The 19,023-nt window shown below is 40.7% G+C and overlaps 1 protein-coding gene and 1 pseudogene across 1 annotated transcript; one reads left to right on the top strand and one right to left on the bottom strand.

Annotated features, from left to right (window-relative positions):
* The first annotated feature begins 1,731 nt into the window (after positions 1-1,731).
* Positions 1,732-12,502, top strand: c10h10orf71 (chromosome 10 C10orf71 homolog). Its single transcript, XM_023341560.1, has 3 exons — positions 1,732-1,853; positions 1,942-2,043; positions 5,237-12,502. The coding sequence occupies exon 3, from the start codon at positions 5,347-5,349 to the stop codon at positions 11,443-11,445; it is 6,099 nt and encodes a 2,032-aa protein (XP_023197328.1). The 5' UTR covers positions 1,732-1,853; positions 1,942-2,043; positions 5,237-5,346; the 3' UTR covers positions 11,446-12,502.
* Positions 12,503-14,020: 1,518 nt separating this feature from the next.
* On the bottom strand, positions 14,021-16,724 carry LOC102223497 (annotated as a pseudogene).
* Positions 16,725-19,023: the final 2,299 nt, after the last annotated feature.

The raw sequence follows: 19,023 nt of genomic DNA, 5'->3' as shown, positions 1-19,023 counted from the left end.
CATTTTCAAAAGCGTATTTTAATCTGATAAACGAGCCTTGATCTTTGCTAATTGCCTCGTCAGCCTTGGTTAGTTTCAATTATTGCAAACTTCAGACACAGCAATATAAATAACTTCCTTTACACCTGCTGAAAACCAGCATCGAACACAGAAGATAACATCTGTGCTACATCCCTAAGGACCTCATTCACAAGGTTCACACGGTTTCACTTCTAGGCTGACCTACTTCTTCACACTTTGACTTCACAGAACATCATCGTCTATTTAGTCCATGACAAAGAGGGGAAGTCCGCTGTCCAGTTTATGGCATATCAAAAACACACACACACACACACACACACACACACACACACACACACACACACACACACACACACACACACACACACACACACACACACACACACACACACACACACACACACACACACACACACACACACAGCGCCCTGCAAAAGTATTTACACCTTTTTGATGCGTTTTATTGGGATTTTATCTGACATAGCTATAAACATTAGCGTATAATTGTGAAGGGAAAATAATCTAGCTTGGTTTTCTATATTTTGTGCAAATGACTCATGCATTCGTATTCACCATATTTTATACAGCATATCTATCAGCTGGAGACAGAATGTTTTTACCCAAGCTTGGGTGAAGTGTTTAAGGTCAGACTATCAGTTGGATTTCAGTCTGGACTTTGACTGGGTCACTCTAATACATGATTGTGCTTCGATCCAAACCTCCTCCTCCACGTTCATAAATACCATAAAAGTGCATTATTTACTAATCTATGTTTTGATAGTTTTTATGGATACACAGTGATTTTTCATAGAAGTTTTTACAGGAAGCATGAGTTTGTGAAACTGCTGTACATGTTATAATAATGCGCAGTCATCATTACAAGGACAGATGAGTTAAAAATGTTACTTTCATTTTTGGCCTTTGGGAAAAACCTGAAGACCATTTTCTGAATCATTTTACCGAGGTTGAAGCAACAGTGGTAGTGTTTGGACATTAATAATGTAGGAAAGATGGGAAAAACAACTTTATTAATAAACAGATAGCTGTTAATAGCTTTAACACTTGCATGGAGCCACACAGTAGAGCTTGGAGAAATAAAAACATCTCTACTTTTGGAATGCGCAGAGATGATCCGTCACATAAATCACATGTATTATCCTTCCGTGAGGCACAATAAGTCAACACAACACCCCTCCTAAGTTTCAGCATAATCACACAGCAACAACAGCTGCATCAGTCCTAAAACTAGACTATCTGGTCACACATTTCCACATCATGGCCTTGTAAACAGAGCTTGAGCAACAAGAATGAGTCCAGCCCTGCCTTGGCCATGCCAGTCAGCAGACGTCTGCACCCAACAAGCCTAATCTGGACTTTTGTGAGGCAATGTGCAACATCAAACACTCGTTTCTCTGAGTGACTCAGGCAATAGAAGTTGGCAGCTAAATATAAGTCAGTGTTAACCAGCTAGGTTCACCCTCCAGCCACTATATATTGTCCAAACTAGTCATTCCCCCTTTTTCTATGACAAGCCTTGTTTTCAAAGGTACCAGACAGTAAAGAGAATATTGATTCAAGAACCAATCAGATCTGAATGCTTGGTTACAAAAATAACCAATGACAGTGTCCATTTCATGGCGGCTGGCCCGTCTTACCCTGCCACTCGACACCTACTGGTTATTCCAATGAGAGGCATCAAGCTGGGTCCTGTGTTGCTGCTCAGTTTGGCCACGCTGACTTGTGCATCTATTTTGGTACCTTGTGAGCTCGCGCAGAGCAGGCCGGCCACACCAGCGCATTTGAACATGGATCCAGGGGCTTGACTCACTGAGGTGAGTTTTCTTTGTCCTAGATCTCAAACGCGTAACTATGGAAAAATTGTTAGTGACGAGGAATTACTAACTGGAGTATTGGCTACAGGTGCCACTCTGGATTGCTGGACTTAACTCTGGGGATTTGTCCTTAACCATACGTTAGTGTGGGGAGACCTCTTGCTGTGAGCATGACACACCCATCACCAAGGTAAGGAAGAACTCAAATTAAATGACTTAAAATGTGATAAATTGCAGACACTGAACGTTTCATAGTGTTTTGGCTAAACGCTCATGTTTTCTTACTATGAAACCACTAAACAGACATGTTGTCTTATTCATTCCACCCATAATGTAATATCTACAATGAAAAAGAATATCTACTCTTTATAGTTTGAGTCTTTTTACAGTACAGTTAGTATGGCTATCTCAGTTTGTGAGTATAAATACACAAGCAGATGCTGGGAAAGTACCGTGGCTGCTAACTGATATCTAGTTATGAGAGGTAGAAGATTGCTGGCAACCAAGAGGTCCTAGAAAGCCAAATATTCAGTAAGTCTGGCCTTACATACAGTGAATACATACAGTGAAGTCAACAAGGTCTTGAGACTTTTACCTGGTGAATTGAACTGTCTGGATATCCTGAAAAAGACATTAGTAATAGTTTTCTTAACTGAGTTTGTAGAAATGTGTAGAAATCCCCAGAGAGGTGGAAAGCTAACTGCTAGCAAAATGGACAATATGCTTGAGCGATTAAAACTAATTTTAGTGATTAAAACTAAGTTAAAAATGTTCATGGGATGCAATTCCATTTTACTGAAATTAAATTACTACAATCTAATAAGAGAATGTTAAAATGTTTACTGTTTTCTCAGGGCAAAAATCTTCAGAGACACGACGAGCTAACTGCTAGCTTAATTGACGCTGTTTGATCTAATTTTAGCAATAAAAACAACTGGCATTATATGTTTATCTCCATGGGAGATATATATATATATATATATATATATATATATATATATATATATATATATATATACAGTACAGACCAAAAGTTTGGACACACTTTCTAATTGAATTCAATGAGAAGGTGTGTCCAAACTTTTGGTCTGTACTGTATATATATATAGAGCAATAAATCACTAAAATTTAAAAAGTAACCGTTTAGTCTGCGTCAGTTTTCTCAAGTAAACAACTTCAGAGCAGTGGAAAGTTGACTGGTAGTTAAATAGAAGCTCAAATTGAAAATGCTTATCTCTATTGGGCACAATGCTATATTATTGAACACAATGCAATGCTACACATAGAATCTGTCTTGGCGCTATTGCAGAAGCTAACATTTACAGTCTTTCCTTATTTTTGCTCCAGAGTAGCAGTGCTAAGGAAAATAAATGACTCCCAAAACGCCAGCCAATTGGTATGTCAAATAGCATTACGCCCAGGTATTTTAGCTTCCCAAGCTGCATTTCCTCTCTAAACTCTTAGATATGTTCTTAGACAAAATATTAGGTGCCATTTCCCATGAGTAAATTAGTCACATACCACTGAAAAATCAGCGGATATTCCGCAAACAGGCAGTTTAGTATTAACAACTACAAATTAACAAAAGGCTTTTGTTAAGTTTGCTGCTTTTTTTTCTCAGCTAAACAACTGCAGAGTGTTTGAAGGCTAACCACTAGTCAAAGTCATTCCCCGGATAAGCTAACTTGAGTCATTTCAAACAACTTAACTAAAAATGTTTAAATCCATCGCTTGCAGGACTATTATAATGGATATGAAATGTAAACCTTCACAGGAGACTGTTGTTAAGGTTATTCCAGGTTTTCTTTTCAACCGAATAGGTTGAATGTAACTATAGTTCTGTTAGTTTGGATTGCTGGATGTATCTAACTGTGGTTTAGCGTTGATTGCTTCCGAACAATATTGGTGCCTGGTGAAGCACAACAACTAAATAGGAGCTTTTGCTTAGTAAGACAAACTGCTGTCCAACACTTTGATGTTGTTGAAATAGTTTAACAGTGTAGACATTTAAATAATGCTAACATAACAATGTACCTTCAGGGTATAAATCTTTAAAGTTTTTCCATTTCAATTTCCAAAACCAACTAGTCTGTCTTTAGTCTGCCTTCCACCATTCGTTCAGCTGAAAAAGGTACAACAAATAAGAGTTGAATGGCAGAGCGAAAAGCACTTTTGGTTAAGATGTTCAAAGGCTAAATTTATGGGGAAAAAAACCCCAAAACAAAAACATTTGTTAGTTTCCCAGTGACTCAATGATTTATCTACTTTTCTACAAACTAACTGCCCCCCAAAAAACACATCTTCATACATTAGGTTAGGGAACAACTTAACAGAAGTTCACTTTGAATAAATCTGAGCATGTCCGTAAAGTTGTTGACAAAGGAAAATATATGATTTGTCTTGATCACCCACTTTTCATCAGGCCATTCATCAAAGTGAATGTGAACATGTCTAGACTCGATAATGCTTTTGCTTTCTTCTGTTTCGTTATATTTCAAACAGCAAGATTCACTATTCATCTGGTAAAAGTCATTTTCTTTGAAGAGATGCTTGCATGAGTGGTTGAAGCCTTAGGTTTTATGTGAGTGGCAGGCTCTCAGGTCAGGAGGTATAAATGGGTTACTGAACTATTCTGAGAACTCAGGGTGGCTAGAGCGAGATACAGTAGAGCAGCTGTTGCTGAGGTACACTGAGATTTGTAATTGATTGTGTCTCATTTCCTGTGCCACATGCTATATCTCAACTGCTGGAAATTTTAATAGCTTTGCATTTGTTTGCAATAGTCCAGATGTTAGCGTCTGGACTATTGCACCTTCCTGATAAAAAGAATTGTACACATGGGATGCAGTTGTATTTTTTTAAATGATATGGACCAAGTTCATTTATTTATGTTTTAAAATTTTACCTGTAAATGGAGCAAAATTATATTTCTTTGAGTGAAACAGCAGTGCAGTTGGTGCTAACAGCTTGAAGCACACATTGCTTAAAATAGCCAAGTGCATGCTCTGAAGTGTTTGTCTGCATAGCTCCAGCTTGGTCCAAGCCACCACATGTTGTGTACATAAAGGTTATTAATGCAACAGCAGATTAAGTCCCTTTAGATTCATTCAAAATATTAAGATCAGGCATAGCATTATGACCAGTGATTGACTGCAGGCTCACGGATGCATGTGGGAAGCAAAAATGTGTGTGTTAATGTGGATATATTTGCAAAAACACGTGCACAATGCATTGCAGTCTGATGGAGCATAGCCACAGATTAGTCAATACTGGTCATAATGTAATGCTTGATTGGTTCATTACATGAGTTTTTCGAGGTTCTAACTGCTTACCCTGTAATACTCATTGCCTTACTGACGTTGCTTATTGTGGATTCTTTGTAGGTGAAGGACAGATCCCAAGAGTGAGCTGAGGGGAAAGACCCACTGCGCAGCAGCAGCAACACAGGACACAAGTCTAGCGATGAAAAAATAGCAAGAAACTTGCTGACACCATGAGTTGCGTGGAAAAGCGACACATAAACCACCGGATGGGAAGCATGCTACACCATCGCTTCCCCAACGGCTTCACAGACTTGTTTATGGACGAGACGGATCGAGAGGTCAGCACCCTGACCGACAGGGCCTTCCGTAGTCTCTGTGTCGGGGACGATGCAGTGTACAACGACGAATTTTTGTATGGATACTCGCCGTACAGCTGCCTCAAGCCTTTAGCAGGGGAGCCCTTTAAAAAGAACCCACATAAGGAATCTAAAAAAGCAGGACAACACAAACAGGATAAAGACGATGCTCAGCCCTGCAAACAGCAACAGCAGCAACATGATGACATATCCCACATGTCATCCTTCCTCAAGGTGCTAAGCGTCGCAGAGGAAAGGAATGGAGGTATGACGGACTCTAATGGTGAATCGTGGGATAAATCGGCACTTCGCAGCATAGAAAGAGAGCTTTCAGAATTTTCTTCTGACTATCACACTAGTCTCACCAATACACATTACAAGAACAATAAGTCTGGTTGTGGTTCTTCTAATAAAAAATGCAAGGATGTCAATCTTCCATCTGGGAATCTGACAAAGATTAAAAATGCTAAATCCACAGCAAAGCTTAGAAAACTGAACATAAAAAACTTTTTCCTTCACAGCGAGTTTAGTCCTTTCCAAACATGGACAGATCTGAACCGGTACCCCTTTGGCCAAGACAACACAGTCACCGATATTCTCTGTGCTGACAATGTTCCTAAGTGGTACGACTTGCCCTTTTACAAGGAGCTGACTGAGGCACATACATCAGAGATCCTGCATACGGAGGAGGTACAGTCGTGCCAGAAAGTAAGAGTTGAGCCGTCCACCGCCAAAGTTCCTGACCCCAGCCCAGCCCCTCCCCCACCAAAAGTCCTGCCAAAGCCTGCGGCCCCTCTGGCTGAGAAGAGGTGCTCCTCAGATGGAGGGGATAAGACTGCTGCCCCATGGAGACGCAATGGCCCCAGGGCAAAAAGTGTGATCCCAGCAAATCAACTTCGAAAACCACCTCAAGAAAGTAATTCAAAGCCGATGGATGAAAACATTTTGGTGGTCAAAAAGGAAGCAGAATCTGTGGAAGTGAAGGCAATTCAGGAAGTAAGCTCTTCAGCCTCTACACCATTTAGCATCTGTCAACTGATGACTCCCGTCATTCCCTCCAGACAGCCAACAGAAACTTCAGAAATCCTCCAGGCAGTTCTCTCACCCTCTGTCCTTGACCTTCTGAGCAGGCCTCACTCCGAGGCCAAAGTGACTCCTGAACCTCCGGTCAAACGAGAAACCTACAAATCTCTTGCATCGAGCATCCTCTTCAACTTGAAAGACAACAGGAAGAGGGTGAAGAGCCGATACAGCCCACATAAATTCAAAACTCTGGAGCTTTCTGAAGGCGGCATCCAGTCGCCACCCTCAGATAATGCGAATCATCCTCCTTCTGAGGGCAGTGGCTCTGGCTTAAGTACACCGGCCAAAGATGGGCAGACAATTAGTGGCCCTGTTTTGGAACATATTATATCCCCGTCAAATGTTGAATTTACAGGGCATTGCAATGACAAGCCTTTATCAGATGACTATTTGTTGGCAAATTTACTGCAGACTAAATGTGATGCTGACAATAGCAATCTTGGAGAGGAGAACTCCATTTTGTCATTTATAAAGAAGAATAAGAGTCCAATGGCAAAAAAGCAAAACTATCCATCCCTGCATTTGTACAAGAAAACCAATCCTGTTGACAGTGATCTGAAATATCTGCAAGTACCCCCAAGCAACAACACTCTGACTAACACTGATTTAATGACTAATGCAAAAAACAGAGAGCTTTCTCCAAATGCACTGCCAACAAACACAGGGCTTTCACCAAGTACTTTAAATGTCATCAAAGATTATTCACCCATAATTTCACCCCACATACTGGAGAGAGGGGGGCTGTCATCAGGGGAGAAAACACAGCCAAATGTCCCAGAGAAAACTGAACGGCCAGTGAAAGATACAAAGGACTTTGCAGTTCATCTGGCTTCACAGGAAGACGACACAGGTGGCCAAACCATTAGTACAACAAATGTAATCAGAGCCGCAAAGGAAGCAATTAATGCAGCCAAAAATAAAGCTCGATCAGCAAGTCATTCAGACAGCAACAGCAAGCAGATACCAGACGCAGATGTAATGAGGCAGAAGGAAAGGGATCAGAGAGTTTCTAAAGAGCCCTTTGAAAGCAGGAGGGATAGTTTGGTAACAGAAAACAACTATGGGTTATTGCTAAATGAACCATCTGATACAACACTGGTTAGCACAAATAGTAACATTAGCAAAGAGCCTCCACCAGTACCAAAAAGAACTTTTGCTAAATCAGATCTGCAGCTCTGCTTGTCTCCTGACAAGCAGCGGAGACGTTATGCTGACAAAGCCTCTAATAGTGATTTAGTAGATGCAAAACCAGATTTACTAAATAAAGAACATGAAGCTGTCCATAAACAAGGCAAACCTAAGCATGTCTTCTCATCCAGACAGAACAATTTTATCAAACATCAGAGATGCACATTGACAGATGATGAGCAAGCAAAGGAAAGCAACTTGAACGTGAATGCAAAAATGGAGGCGGATGTCGAAGTAAAGTCAGTAGGAGACATAAGAGACAGCGAGCATATTTTTAACGATTTGCAGGCTTTGAAAGAGCTGGAAAGAGCACGACTTGGTGATTGCGTGCTTGAGAATGCGAAGAGCAAACAGGAGGTTTTTAACATTGACAAGGAGGCAAAGGTTAAAAACAACTTGATCTCCAGGGAGCTTCGTAACATTAAGAGAGGTATGCTATCGATGAGAGGAAACACGTCGGCTAAGAAAAAAATATTTGCAGAGAAGGAGCAGAGCAAGCAGGAGGTCTTCACAAAGGTAGACAGTAATGTCATTGTGAACAAAGTACTTCTAAATGATAATTATGACAAAGCTAAAATGGCACTTGAGGAGATTATCTCAGAGCGGGAGAGAAGGAATAAATTTACAGAGCAGGAGGCAGTTATAGCATCTGAAAACAACATTCTAGATGAAGGTTGTGAAACATGGTTACAGGATGGTAAAGCTTACAAAGACTGTATGACTAAACCAAGAGAAGAAAAGAATAACAACACTTCTCCACTTCAGGAGAAAAACCAAAAACAGAGATTAGGGGACTTAAGAGTAACTTGCCAATCTAGACCTGCTGAGACCTTCGGATTGGGAAGTAGGGAAGCTCTACTGGGCAAAGCAGGAAATGAGCAAAATCTACGCCTAAAAGTTAAAGATAAAAATGTTGGGGGAAAGTTAGTTGATAATCATGCTCATAATCGCGATGTCAGTTTACCAGAAACAGCAGGGCAGGTGTGTAAAGACAGTAAGGAATACTTGATAAATGAAAGTAAAGACACAGGTTTAGATGCTCCTCCTGTTCCACCAAGGAGCAAAAAAGGAGTTAGTAGAGGAGATGGGAGCGCAACAAGTGACAAAGATCTGGTGGGTGGCTGTGGTAAAAATGAAAATTTTGAAAGGAGTGAAGACCAATCATGTGACATCAGGACAGGCCCTAAAATATATGTAAGCGCAGATACTGAGGAAGCTCTACCTAGTCAGAGAGAAACCTCTTTAAGAGAGAGGGAGGATGAGGTAAAAAACATTGCAGCAATGGCATTTACATATGGGTTAGTTAAAAATTCAGTGATTAACACTAGTCCAAAAAGAGAAGTCACACCTGGAAGTCATGCTAACACTCAGGAATCCTGCAAGGTGAAACAGAAAGCCCCCTTGAAACCAGACTATTTAATTAAACAAGGTGATGATCTGATCAAGAACTTCAAACCTGATGAACATTTCAAAATAACTAGTGAGGATATAACTATAGATGCAGAAGAACTTGGTGAAATCCCCAGAAATATTGTATCACCTTTGCTGCCGATAAAAGGTGTCAGTGTTGCACAGAGTCCACCTGATCAAGCGAGCTTGTCCTCCATATCCTCCTACTTCTCTGTGGAAAGTACACTGCACAGAACCACAGAGACCGAGTCAAATGTCTTCCACTCTCTAGAGAACTCACCAGCTGAGGTGGAGGAGGTGATTGAACTGGGACAACCTGTTTCACGAAGCAATTCAAATGGAGGTGGGGTGGGATACTGTTGCTTAAGCGATCACGAAAGCGAGCTGGAAGGCATGAATAAACGGTTGAAGTCCACACAAAACCAATCAGACCTACAGCATACGGATAGCATGTATAAAAACATTGTCATCACAGATGAAAGACTTGTCAATGAAGAAAGCAATTCAACTACATCATCTTCCAGTACTTTTTCTCCAATTTTGGGAATCCCAGCCTTGTTCAAAGTCAAAGACAACAGTTTTAATAGTAAGACAAAGAAATCTGTGCTACCCTGGTCACCAAGAGGTAGTTACAATGTATCAGACAAAATAGACAAAGAGTTAAATCGGACGAGGGAAAATCCTGAGCACTCACTGGTAAATGACACTTCTACCAACAATATCATCATAACTCCACCTGAAGTCTTTAAACCTATAGAGATTTCAGCAAGCAAATCACCACAGTTCTTAACAGTGTCCTCAAATATACAAAATGAAAGCCCCAAGACATCCCAAGTTGGGAATTCTCTACTAGTCCCACAGGAGGAAGAAATGTTTTTTAGGGTCACCCCATCATCTGAAGATATTGAGAGTTTACCAACTAGTTCTGCTGACCCAACTGATGATGCAGTGACAAATACTAAACTTCTTGAAGAGAGTGAAATGACAAAGGACATCAGTGAGCAATCAGAATTCATTTCCAGTGGTAATGACAATCAAACTGGACTGACTAAACCTCCAGCAGTCTTACCAAAATCTGAAAAAGCAGTTCAAAAAGCCATTAAACTAACAAACAGAAGGATGAAGAAGGAAGAGTCCCAGAAATCATCACAAAAGTCATCTCAAAGCAGCGGCAAACACAGAGCTGAAAAGGTGAGGAGCGATAAGTCGGAGCACAAAAGCAGTGGCAATACTAAAACTGGCAGGAGTAGCGAGAAAAAGCACAAAGATGGCAGTCGTCATAATTCAAATAACCACAACAATGACCGCAATCCCCAGCGTGAATCCCACCTTGAGAACCACAGTCAAAACAAAGTAGAAACAAACAGGACTCGGAGGCAGAGTCGGGATTCAGTGGAAGGCAACAGCCAAAGAACTGATGAACGACCCAATCAAGCATCGGAGAGACAAGGTCGGAGCACCAGCAGACATCCTCGAGAGAAGCCAGAACACAGAGATTACAGCAGTGACAGCGTCATCAGTAATGTGCCGGTGTACAAAGCTCATATCGGTGAGAGGCCCATGTCAGACAGACCTTTCAATCGTTCACAGAGCACTGACAGGTACCTGGGAGGTAAAGTAGAGCGTAGGCTTAGTGCTGATATCCCAGCCACTGAAAAGCTTGAACCCAGGACTCAGCGCATTGAGAAATCCATCATGCATGAGCTTCAACAGAGAGGCAGAGCCGCCGATAAGCAGAGCAGAGGGGTTCCCCTGAGGAGAAGTCAAAGTATTGATGCATACAGCACTGAGATTCCGCCTCTCTCCCGCCAGTCAAGCCAAACCAGCCAGTTTTCTCGTCAGTCTAGTATGGAACACGCTATTCTCACTCAGTCCATCCCTATGACCCAACGAAAGCTCCTTCAGGATCCAAACTCAGGGCAGTACTTCTTTGTTGACCTGCCAGTACAAGTCAAGACGAAAACCTTCTTTGATCCCAGCACAGGAAGCTATGTACAGCTGCCAGTTCAGCCACCAGATGGTGGTGTTCCTCAAGCTCCCCACGTAGAGGTCCTGACTTCGCCACTGGTCGTTTACCACAGCTTCGTACCAGTTCCTCTGTCCCCCATGGCTCCGAAAGCCAAAATCCAAGCAACGGTTGTGGAACCAAATGGGTTAGAGCAGAGGCACCAGGAAAGGGGAAGGAAAATGCATATTAAAGAAGGACATCCATACCTAGAGTCAGCCTATGGTCAACAGGAACTGATGTTAGGGGAGTTCTTGGGGACAGAAGAGCTGGACTGTCCCTGCTGATGTGCCTGATGTTTCACTTCATTGTGGTGTTTGTTGCATTCTAAGAGGTGTTCTTGTTATGTTCTGTCATGGTTTAACCTTTTGCAACTGATCTTAACTTCTTTTACTTTAGGTTTCCTACAGTTTCCAGATGTTTTCTCCCCAATTTTTTTTTTATTTCGGTAGTAATTTGCTTAAAAACACCACAAAAATGAGCCTTAAAATGCCAAGCACACCACCAATGCAGTGTTACAATGCCAGTTATTCACCCATGAATTTTTTTGGAGCATTCATGGAGGAGTAAATGCTAATGGTATGAACTTTTTATGCTCGTGTCCTTTTTTTTTTCTTTGACTTTGGTTGACCTTGAATTTTTGCTAATGCAGAGAAGAACGTGTCCTAGCCTGTGCAGCATCTGCATAGAGGAGTGAGTCTGAGTCAAGTACATATTTAGAAGAAATATACATTTTTGGATTGCTCGTTTCTGTTTGGGGATGTAAAAATATAAACTCATGTTGAAATGAGCAGCATCTGATAAGAAAATACCGACACATTGATGTAAATATATTGCCATTTAAACAGCAAAGACATGCTTCAAGGTGAGATGTTTATATTTTGTAAATGCTGAAAGTTTGTAATACACTACAGAAGTAGTAATAAATCGTCACTTATTTTCAGGCATAGTGGGTTTTGTTTTCTTACGTGGTAATTTTGTTGCCTTTCTATTTCCACCTGATAAGTTGAAACCCTTTACCATTAAACTTACTTGAATCCATTCAACACTTAAAATAGCAATACAACATTTTCATACTGCTGATTTTGACTGTTAACATCCACACAAAAACCATTTTGAAGACATTTTGCGTGTGTTTAATTAGCCATCCGCTGAATGTGTTTCGAACGTTACAAATTCTACTTATTGTAGGAATTTGCATTCACGGATTGTTTTTCAGATGTGCAGCAGAATTGGTGCAAGTTTTTTTTTTTTTTGCATTTGCATTTTTCTCAGCTAGAGTCGAGCAGAGCTGTCTTGTGTCTGTGATCCATTCCAATGAAATAAACAACTGTTTTCAACAGAGTTCAGCTGGACTCTTTATTTCACTACAAATACTTTTCTTTATCCTCTTTATCATCAGAAATTAACTGAAGGCAATGGCAAATGTTTTGGTTTTCAAGTTTCATTTATGAGGAAAATCAACAATTTTGCTTCTTTTTCTTAGGTTTTTATTACTGTTTTTTTGCAATAGCATCAGTTAAATTTTGAAATTTTTCACTTTACAAGTGCTATATTTTTGACATGGAGACAAATATGGGGTTGTCCTTCAGGCTTTTGCTTATGTACAGGTGTTCAAGGTATGACTCTACAATGCCACCTACTGTCCACAATGTGTAAAGACTCCAACTCTCCTGGAAATATACAACTAAACACAAAACCCGACACATGTTGGGAACTAAAACTACATGGCAACCAACGTCTTTCCATGTAACATCAAATAAGATCTGTAACAACTAAAAGGGTGCACCATAAGTCAGTTTTGATCACTGATTTATTTTTTTTAAACTTAAAATGAACAAAAATACAAAAGGAAACAAACAGCCACTTCTTTAAAGTTATGCTGACAGGGAAATAAATCTATAAACAATATTTAAGTGCATAATCTGATAAACATGAAGCTATTGCTGAACATTTCTTCATACGTCTGTCCTATTCCTGTCCAACATGGACAGGAGCAGACCTGTCCATGTTGTGCTGTAGGTGTTCGTGGCGAAAGATGGATATAGCTAAAAATTTGGTAAAAAAATAGAGACAAATATCGTCCAATATCGATGTTGGTACAGATGTATGTTGCATCCTTACAATTTTGCGTCAGTCGGTCAGATAAAATCTCAATAAATTACCATAATGTTTGTGGCTGTAACAATTAAATGCTTCTCAACCGTCAAACTGCAATTCCAATTTAAGATAACGGGACTATTACTATTTTATGTACATTAAATAATAATCTGCATTACTATTAAATCCCCCTTCTCTTTGCAAACGCACCGACAATGCTATAATATACTAAACATCAACTTTTCTAAAGGTTTTTTCTCCCTTGTATTGCCTCACTTCAATAATGGTTATTGATTAGTGAATACAGCGTCATGCTGTTTGTGCTGCTTCTTGCCTTCTGACTTTAGTCGGCTGAGTTCTTGGTGTTTTATTGCAGCAGCAAAGCAAAGCTGGTGGACGCTTCCTTTGCTCTTTTTCTTTACAGAGACTTTTCTATTTTGCACTTGCTAAGTTAGTTTGAGGAATATACTATACATTAATTTACTGATTTTGTTTTTATTTCTTTTTTTTTCTTCATCCTCCCAGTTGCTTTCTGAGGCCCCTCTGGGGCCCCCTGGCGACTCCAACTTTGAAAAACATTGGTTTAACAAACCATTCTGAGTACAGTAGTTTCATCCACCCTGAAACGGTTTGCCCAGTTTTCCACAACACCAGAGAATGTTTGGGTTAATAGTTAAGGAATCTTTTATTTCTTAAAATAAATCAATATTTAAAGAACATATTCTAACCAGCTCTAGTCATCAGTTCTAATCATGTCTCAGAGCTGAACCGGGTCAGTGACAGCCACAGCTTAGCGCCACCATGTCGTCATACTGCTTCAGAACCACGTTCTCCTCATCGTCAAAGTACAGCAAGCTGATGGACTGCAGTCTGTCGGGCACGCAGCAGGGGGCGCCCACGTCCTCCCCGGGCAGCTTGAGCGTGTGCATGATGGAGCGCACCGTGGCATGGTTGGTGGCCCTCAGGCCCACGCCCAGCGGGAACGGGCAGGAGCCCTTGCAGTGGTAGGCGTTGTAGCCGCGCGGAGAGATGATCCAACCCGACCAGCCGATCTCGTCGAAGTCCACGAAGAGGGGGACGCGCCGGCAGGACTGGGGGCGACCGCGGAGAGGGAAGTCTGAGGACGCTCGTCTCCTCCTGCTGAGGTGGTCCAGAGACTCAGAGGCTGCCGCTGTGGGAGGATGGAGACCGTTGGCGTGGCAACGGAGGTAAAAGGTCTCGGGCTGTTGCCCCATATCAACTTACCCAGGTATGACCGGTTTGCTTCAGTCCTCCCGTCGTCTGAGAAAACGACCAGGTAGGCATTCGTGTCTGTCAACTGGAGCTGCTTGGGTTCAGAGTTCATCCGGTCACTGGAGGGGAACGTCGTCACCACCAGGATGCCGTTGTTCTCCTGACTCTTCTGGATCCATTTAGACACCTGACATTCGCCAAAACAAGATTGGACTAAGTGAAGCTGAATGGCTACAATAAATCATTTCGTCATGACGATGCAGCCATAAAGCTGTGAAGTAAAGACGCACCGGTCCACTTTTTTCACTTCCAATTCCGATATCGGAGGTTTGATATCGTCCAATGCCGATCCGAGACAGGAAAACTGTACTGCACAGACTTGTGGGTTTTTTTAAAAATGTAATGTACTGAATAACAAATATATTTGATAACTCTGCACCAGTACTGCACACTTAAATACACCAATAGCCTCAGAAGCTACTGTAGGTCAAACATGTAAAAACACAACAACCTTCATTTGCTCGGTTAGGGGTATAAGAGCCAATATAAAATAAATGATAAAGAAACTGAAAATGACAAAAACAATAAGTTGACTGTTGATTAAAAATAAACTGTGACAAACCTAACTCCAAAAGGTTTAGAAGTTGCACTTAGAAATTCTAATTTGATTTGTCCTGTGGGATCGTCACCGATACCCGATCTAGAACTTTTATCATTGTCGATATTAATATCTGACCGGTGAATCTCTACTGTGAACATTTTCTGTTACCAGCTGAGTGACATTGAAAACCTCCCATCCCTGTGTGTAGAGGGGCACCAGCCTGGACGTGATGAGGTTTCCTCTCTGGGGTTTCAGTCTGCTGTCCGGAGCCTCGTATACGTCCACCTGGACGAGAAAACGCAGCAATGTTGGCTGAAGAAAAACCTATATCAACGCATTTTTCGCGGCTACTTTGGCATAAATTACTGCATTTGCTCGGGTGTTCAGGAAGCCCTTGTTGCTATGACGGTAGAGGTGCAGTAAAAAAATCTATTCTATTAATAATTGCAATTCCTAGACCTAGGAATTCTGAATCGATTCAAATGTCTTTGCTGATGCTTCTTTTTCTTGTCTCACCTCTTCCTGTCATTTAACTTTCCATGTGCAGCTATATTCAAACTATTAGTCCCGATGAGATTTATCAGATTAAGTTTGTTTTGAAAGTAAATTTTAAGCAGGTATTAAACATAATTTTCTTAAAGCCCATATGACTTTTTAAAGTCTTTTAAATTGTCTTGGTGTTATATTCTAATTTTAAATGTCATGTTTTCATTACCTGTAAGCAAAAAACAAAACAAAAATAAAAATTGCTCAGTGGCTGTAAATCATGATCACCAGAAAAATTATTTCACTGCACTGTGACAAAGTATCAAAAGTTGACTTTTTATATCAAATGTGTTGCATATTAAATACAAGTTTGAAGTATATTCTGCAAATTTAGCCATATCAAATAAAGGCGACTTATTTAAGAAGCACCTTATAGAAATGAGGCCCGTAGAACTTGTGTTTCTTTCGGAACCAGCGGAATTCGGCTTTGATCATTTTCTCCTCTCTGCCCAGAGAGGACAAGTTGAAAAAGTGGATCCTCTGCCCGGTGTGTCCTGCGCGCCACAGAATCCAGAAGAAACGTGATTAGCTTCATTTGCTCAAGAAAAACAAGTCAAATAGACGAAGGTCCGTGCGTAATTGTTCCTTTTTTACCCACCGACATCTGTGCCTTTCGATGCAAAAATCTTCCTTATAAATAAACAAATGCATAATTTTTTTTTCTGTAAATTTATAAAATACAATAAAGCCGTAATAAATGTGTTTCCGCTCACCTTTATCCTGAAAACTGCGCACCGTGTTCCCCTCCAGAATCTCCTTCTGGCTTCTGTGCGCCCCGTCGGCCACGGACACGGCGTTGAACAGATCCAGCATGAACTGCGGCGCCTTCTTGTGCGGAGAAAACGCAGGAGCCCGGGGGAAATCCTTCAGCTCGAAGGGCGCCTCATCCGGAGCCCCGCCGGGGACGCAGCTCAGGTGGAGGGCGGCGAGGAGGAGGCAGAGGGAGAGGCGCAGAGCTCCGGCTGGCATTGTCACGCAGAGTGGACTGAGACTCGGCACCTGCGCCGCGGGGAGGACGGGTGATGAGGTGAGGGGGACAGGGTCAGGATGGGGGGGACAGGCTGCCCCTGTATTCAGCTCACAGCGGAGGCGGGTGATTGGGTCCTGACTGATGACGGAAGAGGAAAGACAAAGAGAAGGTGAAAACGAGCCGAGAGTCGACTACGATGAAAAATTAATAAATAGACAAATGACCAATTTCCCGTTGATCTCTGTAGTTTGACCTTTTCGACCAGTTCCTACACTATGAAACTCAATTTTGGAGGGAATTAAATATAAGCCATTAGAATTATTCAGACTTAATTCATGCTTATTTGTTTGAGTAACTGCAACTAAACACCAAATGTTCTTAATTTGTCTGCCACGTGCAGTTTGGTTTACCAGTGCAGCTGTAAAACAAAATGAATTTTTAAACAATTCAATATAATTGATCTAAATTATTTTTCTTCATTTATAGTGCGAAGGCTTAGTCTCTTGTTGTTCACACTGCAAAAACACATTTTACAGGGCATTAAATATGCAATGATAAACTATAATCAAGCCTATTTGTTTGTACATTAATGTTCAGTCATAAATATATTTCCTTAATATGTATGCTGTTTGTGGGCTGGGTTAGGTCAATATAATTCCAGATAATCAAAATTGTTTAAATCAGGCGCATTATGTAAACATATTGCTGAACAATTACGTTTTTCCCTTATTTTTATGTAGTTTGGAGTCTTGTTCATTGAATTTGTATATTGTTAAAATGATTTTGGAAGATATTGAATATTAAACTTAAGCAACTTGGTGTTAAAATGCAGCCTTCGACAAAGTTAGAATTCTAGCAATGTTAGCTAGCAAATCCTACGTAAACATTTAGATTAGGATTTAGTTAAAGCTGTTCAGTTAGCTGTTGGATGTTTGTATATGTTATGAATGAATCAATATGTCAACATGTGGCTGAGAAAGATTCTGTGAAGAAGAATGAAAGTCTGTGTCTAGCTTCAGCTAGCTAGCAACAGAGCTAATGCTAAGGGCAAAGTTAGCTAACAAGCTGAGCTTCATAACCCCGAAGTTTTTTTTTTTTTTTTGCTATTGAATGTCGTTAGGAAAATAATTTTTATTTATCTCTATTAGAAAAGATTTCATACGTTTATTACCATTTTGGGAAAATGTTATGATTTAATTACAAACCGGTTTCTGTTTTGGTGGTTTCTTTTTACTGAATCGAGTACGAATCAGAAAATTTCATGAAAAGTTTTAATTTCATGTTGCTGAAGAACAGTTGATATGAAAGATGTTTTATCAATTAAACATAAACAGACTGCACTTGCCTAGATTAAAACTTTGCCAAAGTTTAAGGTAGCATAGAGAACAATAAGAAATTTTCCATAAAATTATTAGAAATTAACAAATTTTGTTTAGAACCTACACTTTAAAAATGTTAATATATCTTATATGTCTTATTTGGTAATTATTCAGTTTTTCCCCTGAAATACTATATATTTTGCAAACAGTGTAGAACTCTTGTCAGTGTTAAAGACTGTCCATGTCCTGCAGACTTTCAGTCCACATTAGAACAAATTATTCAGATTAGGCGTTACTACTTTAATGTGATGCATAAACTTGTCGCGTTGTGATGTTTTGTTGCCGTTCCTCCTCTTCATGTGTTTCTCCGGCCAGTTTCCTGTTATCAGCATCAGGCCAGTCGCAAGAGAGCAAACGAACGGCGGAGCAGTGACGCACATGAGGCGCGTTTTCAAAAGCCACCTGTTAATGCTCACTTTTCCACAAAACCCAAGCCATGGTCAACATGGTCACCCCTCCTCCCACATCCCCCCCTGTTACTATTTGAACAGGGACTTATCAGAATGACGTGTTTATTCCCTCCCCCTGTTAAGTCGATTCCCAGATCATCTCTGATCAATCAGCGCAAACAAAAGGGATCAAATTCCCAAGATCGTCAGGCTGATCAATCTTCAAATCCACCATGATCCCCTCATTTAGGGGCCATTACTCATGTCTGAGGTCCCTTTCCTTTATGGCCTCAGAAGCAAGCGCATGTCAGATAGCTGAGCTGCAGGATAGATTATGGTCATAAACTCTGCAAACAAGGCGGCGGCCCACAGGAGGCCAGGTGATGATTGAATTTGTCTGGAACCAAAGCCGTTTTTATGAAGCATAAGATTCTTTTTGTTGCGGAAATTAGAGGTTGTAACTGCATGCAAAGACCTAAATGATGGAACTTTTGTAGGATTACTGCGAGTTAAAACAACAAATGTTGATGCATCTTATTAAGAGCTGATGGACAGAATGGTTTTAGGATTGCATCCAAAACAGCACGTTTAGTGGAACTGTAATCACCCTGAACGCACCGTGAGACATGGTGTTGGAAGTATCATGT

The sequence above is a fragment of the Xiphophorus maculatus genome, chromosome 10, assembly GCF_002775205.1.
Source record: "Xiphophorus maculatus strain JP 163 A chromosome 10, X_maculatus-5.0-male, whole genome shotgun sequence".
Classification (NCBI taxonomy): domain Eukaryota; kingdom Metazoa; phylum Chordata; class Actinopteri; order Cyprinodontiformes; family Poeciliidae; genus Xiphophorus; species Xiphophorus maculatus.
The sequence above is the reverse complement of the archived record's forward strand: the minus strand, read 5'-3'. Positions and strand labels throughout refer to the sequence as shown.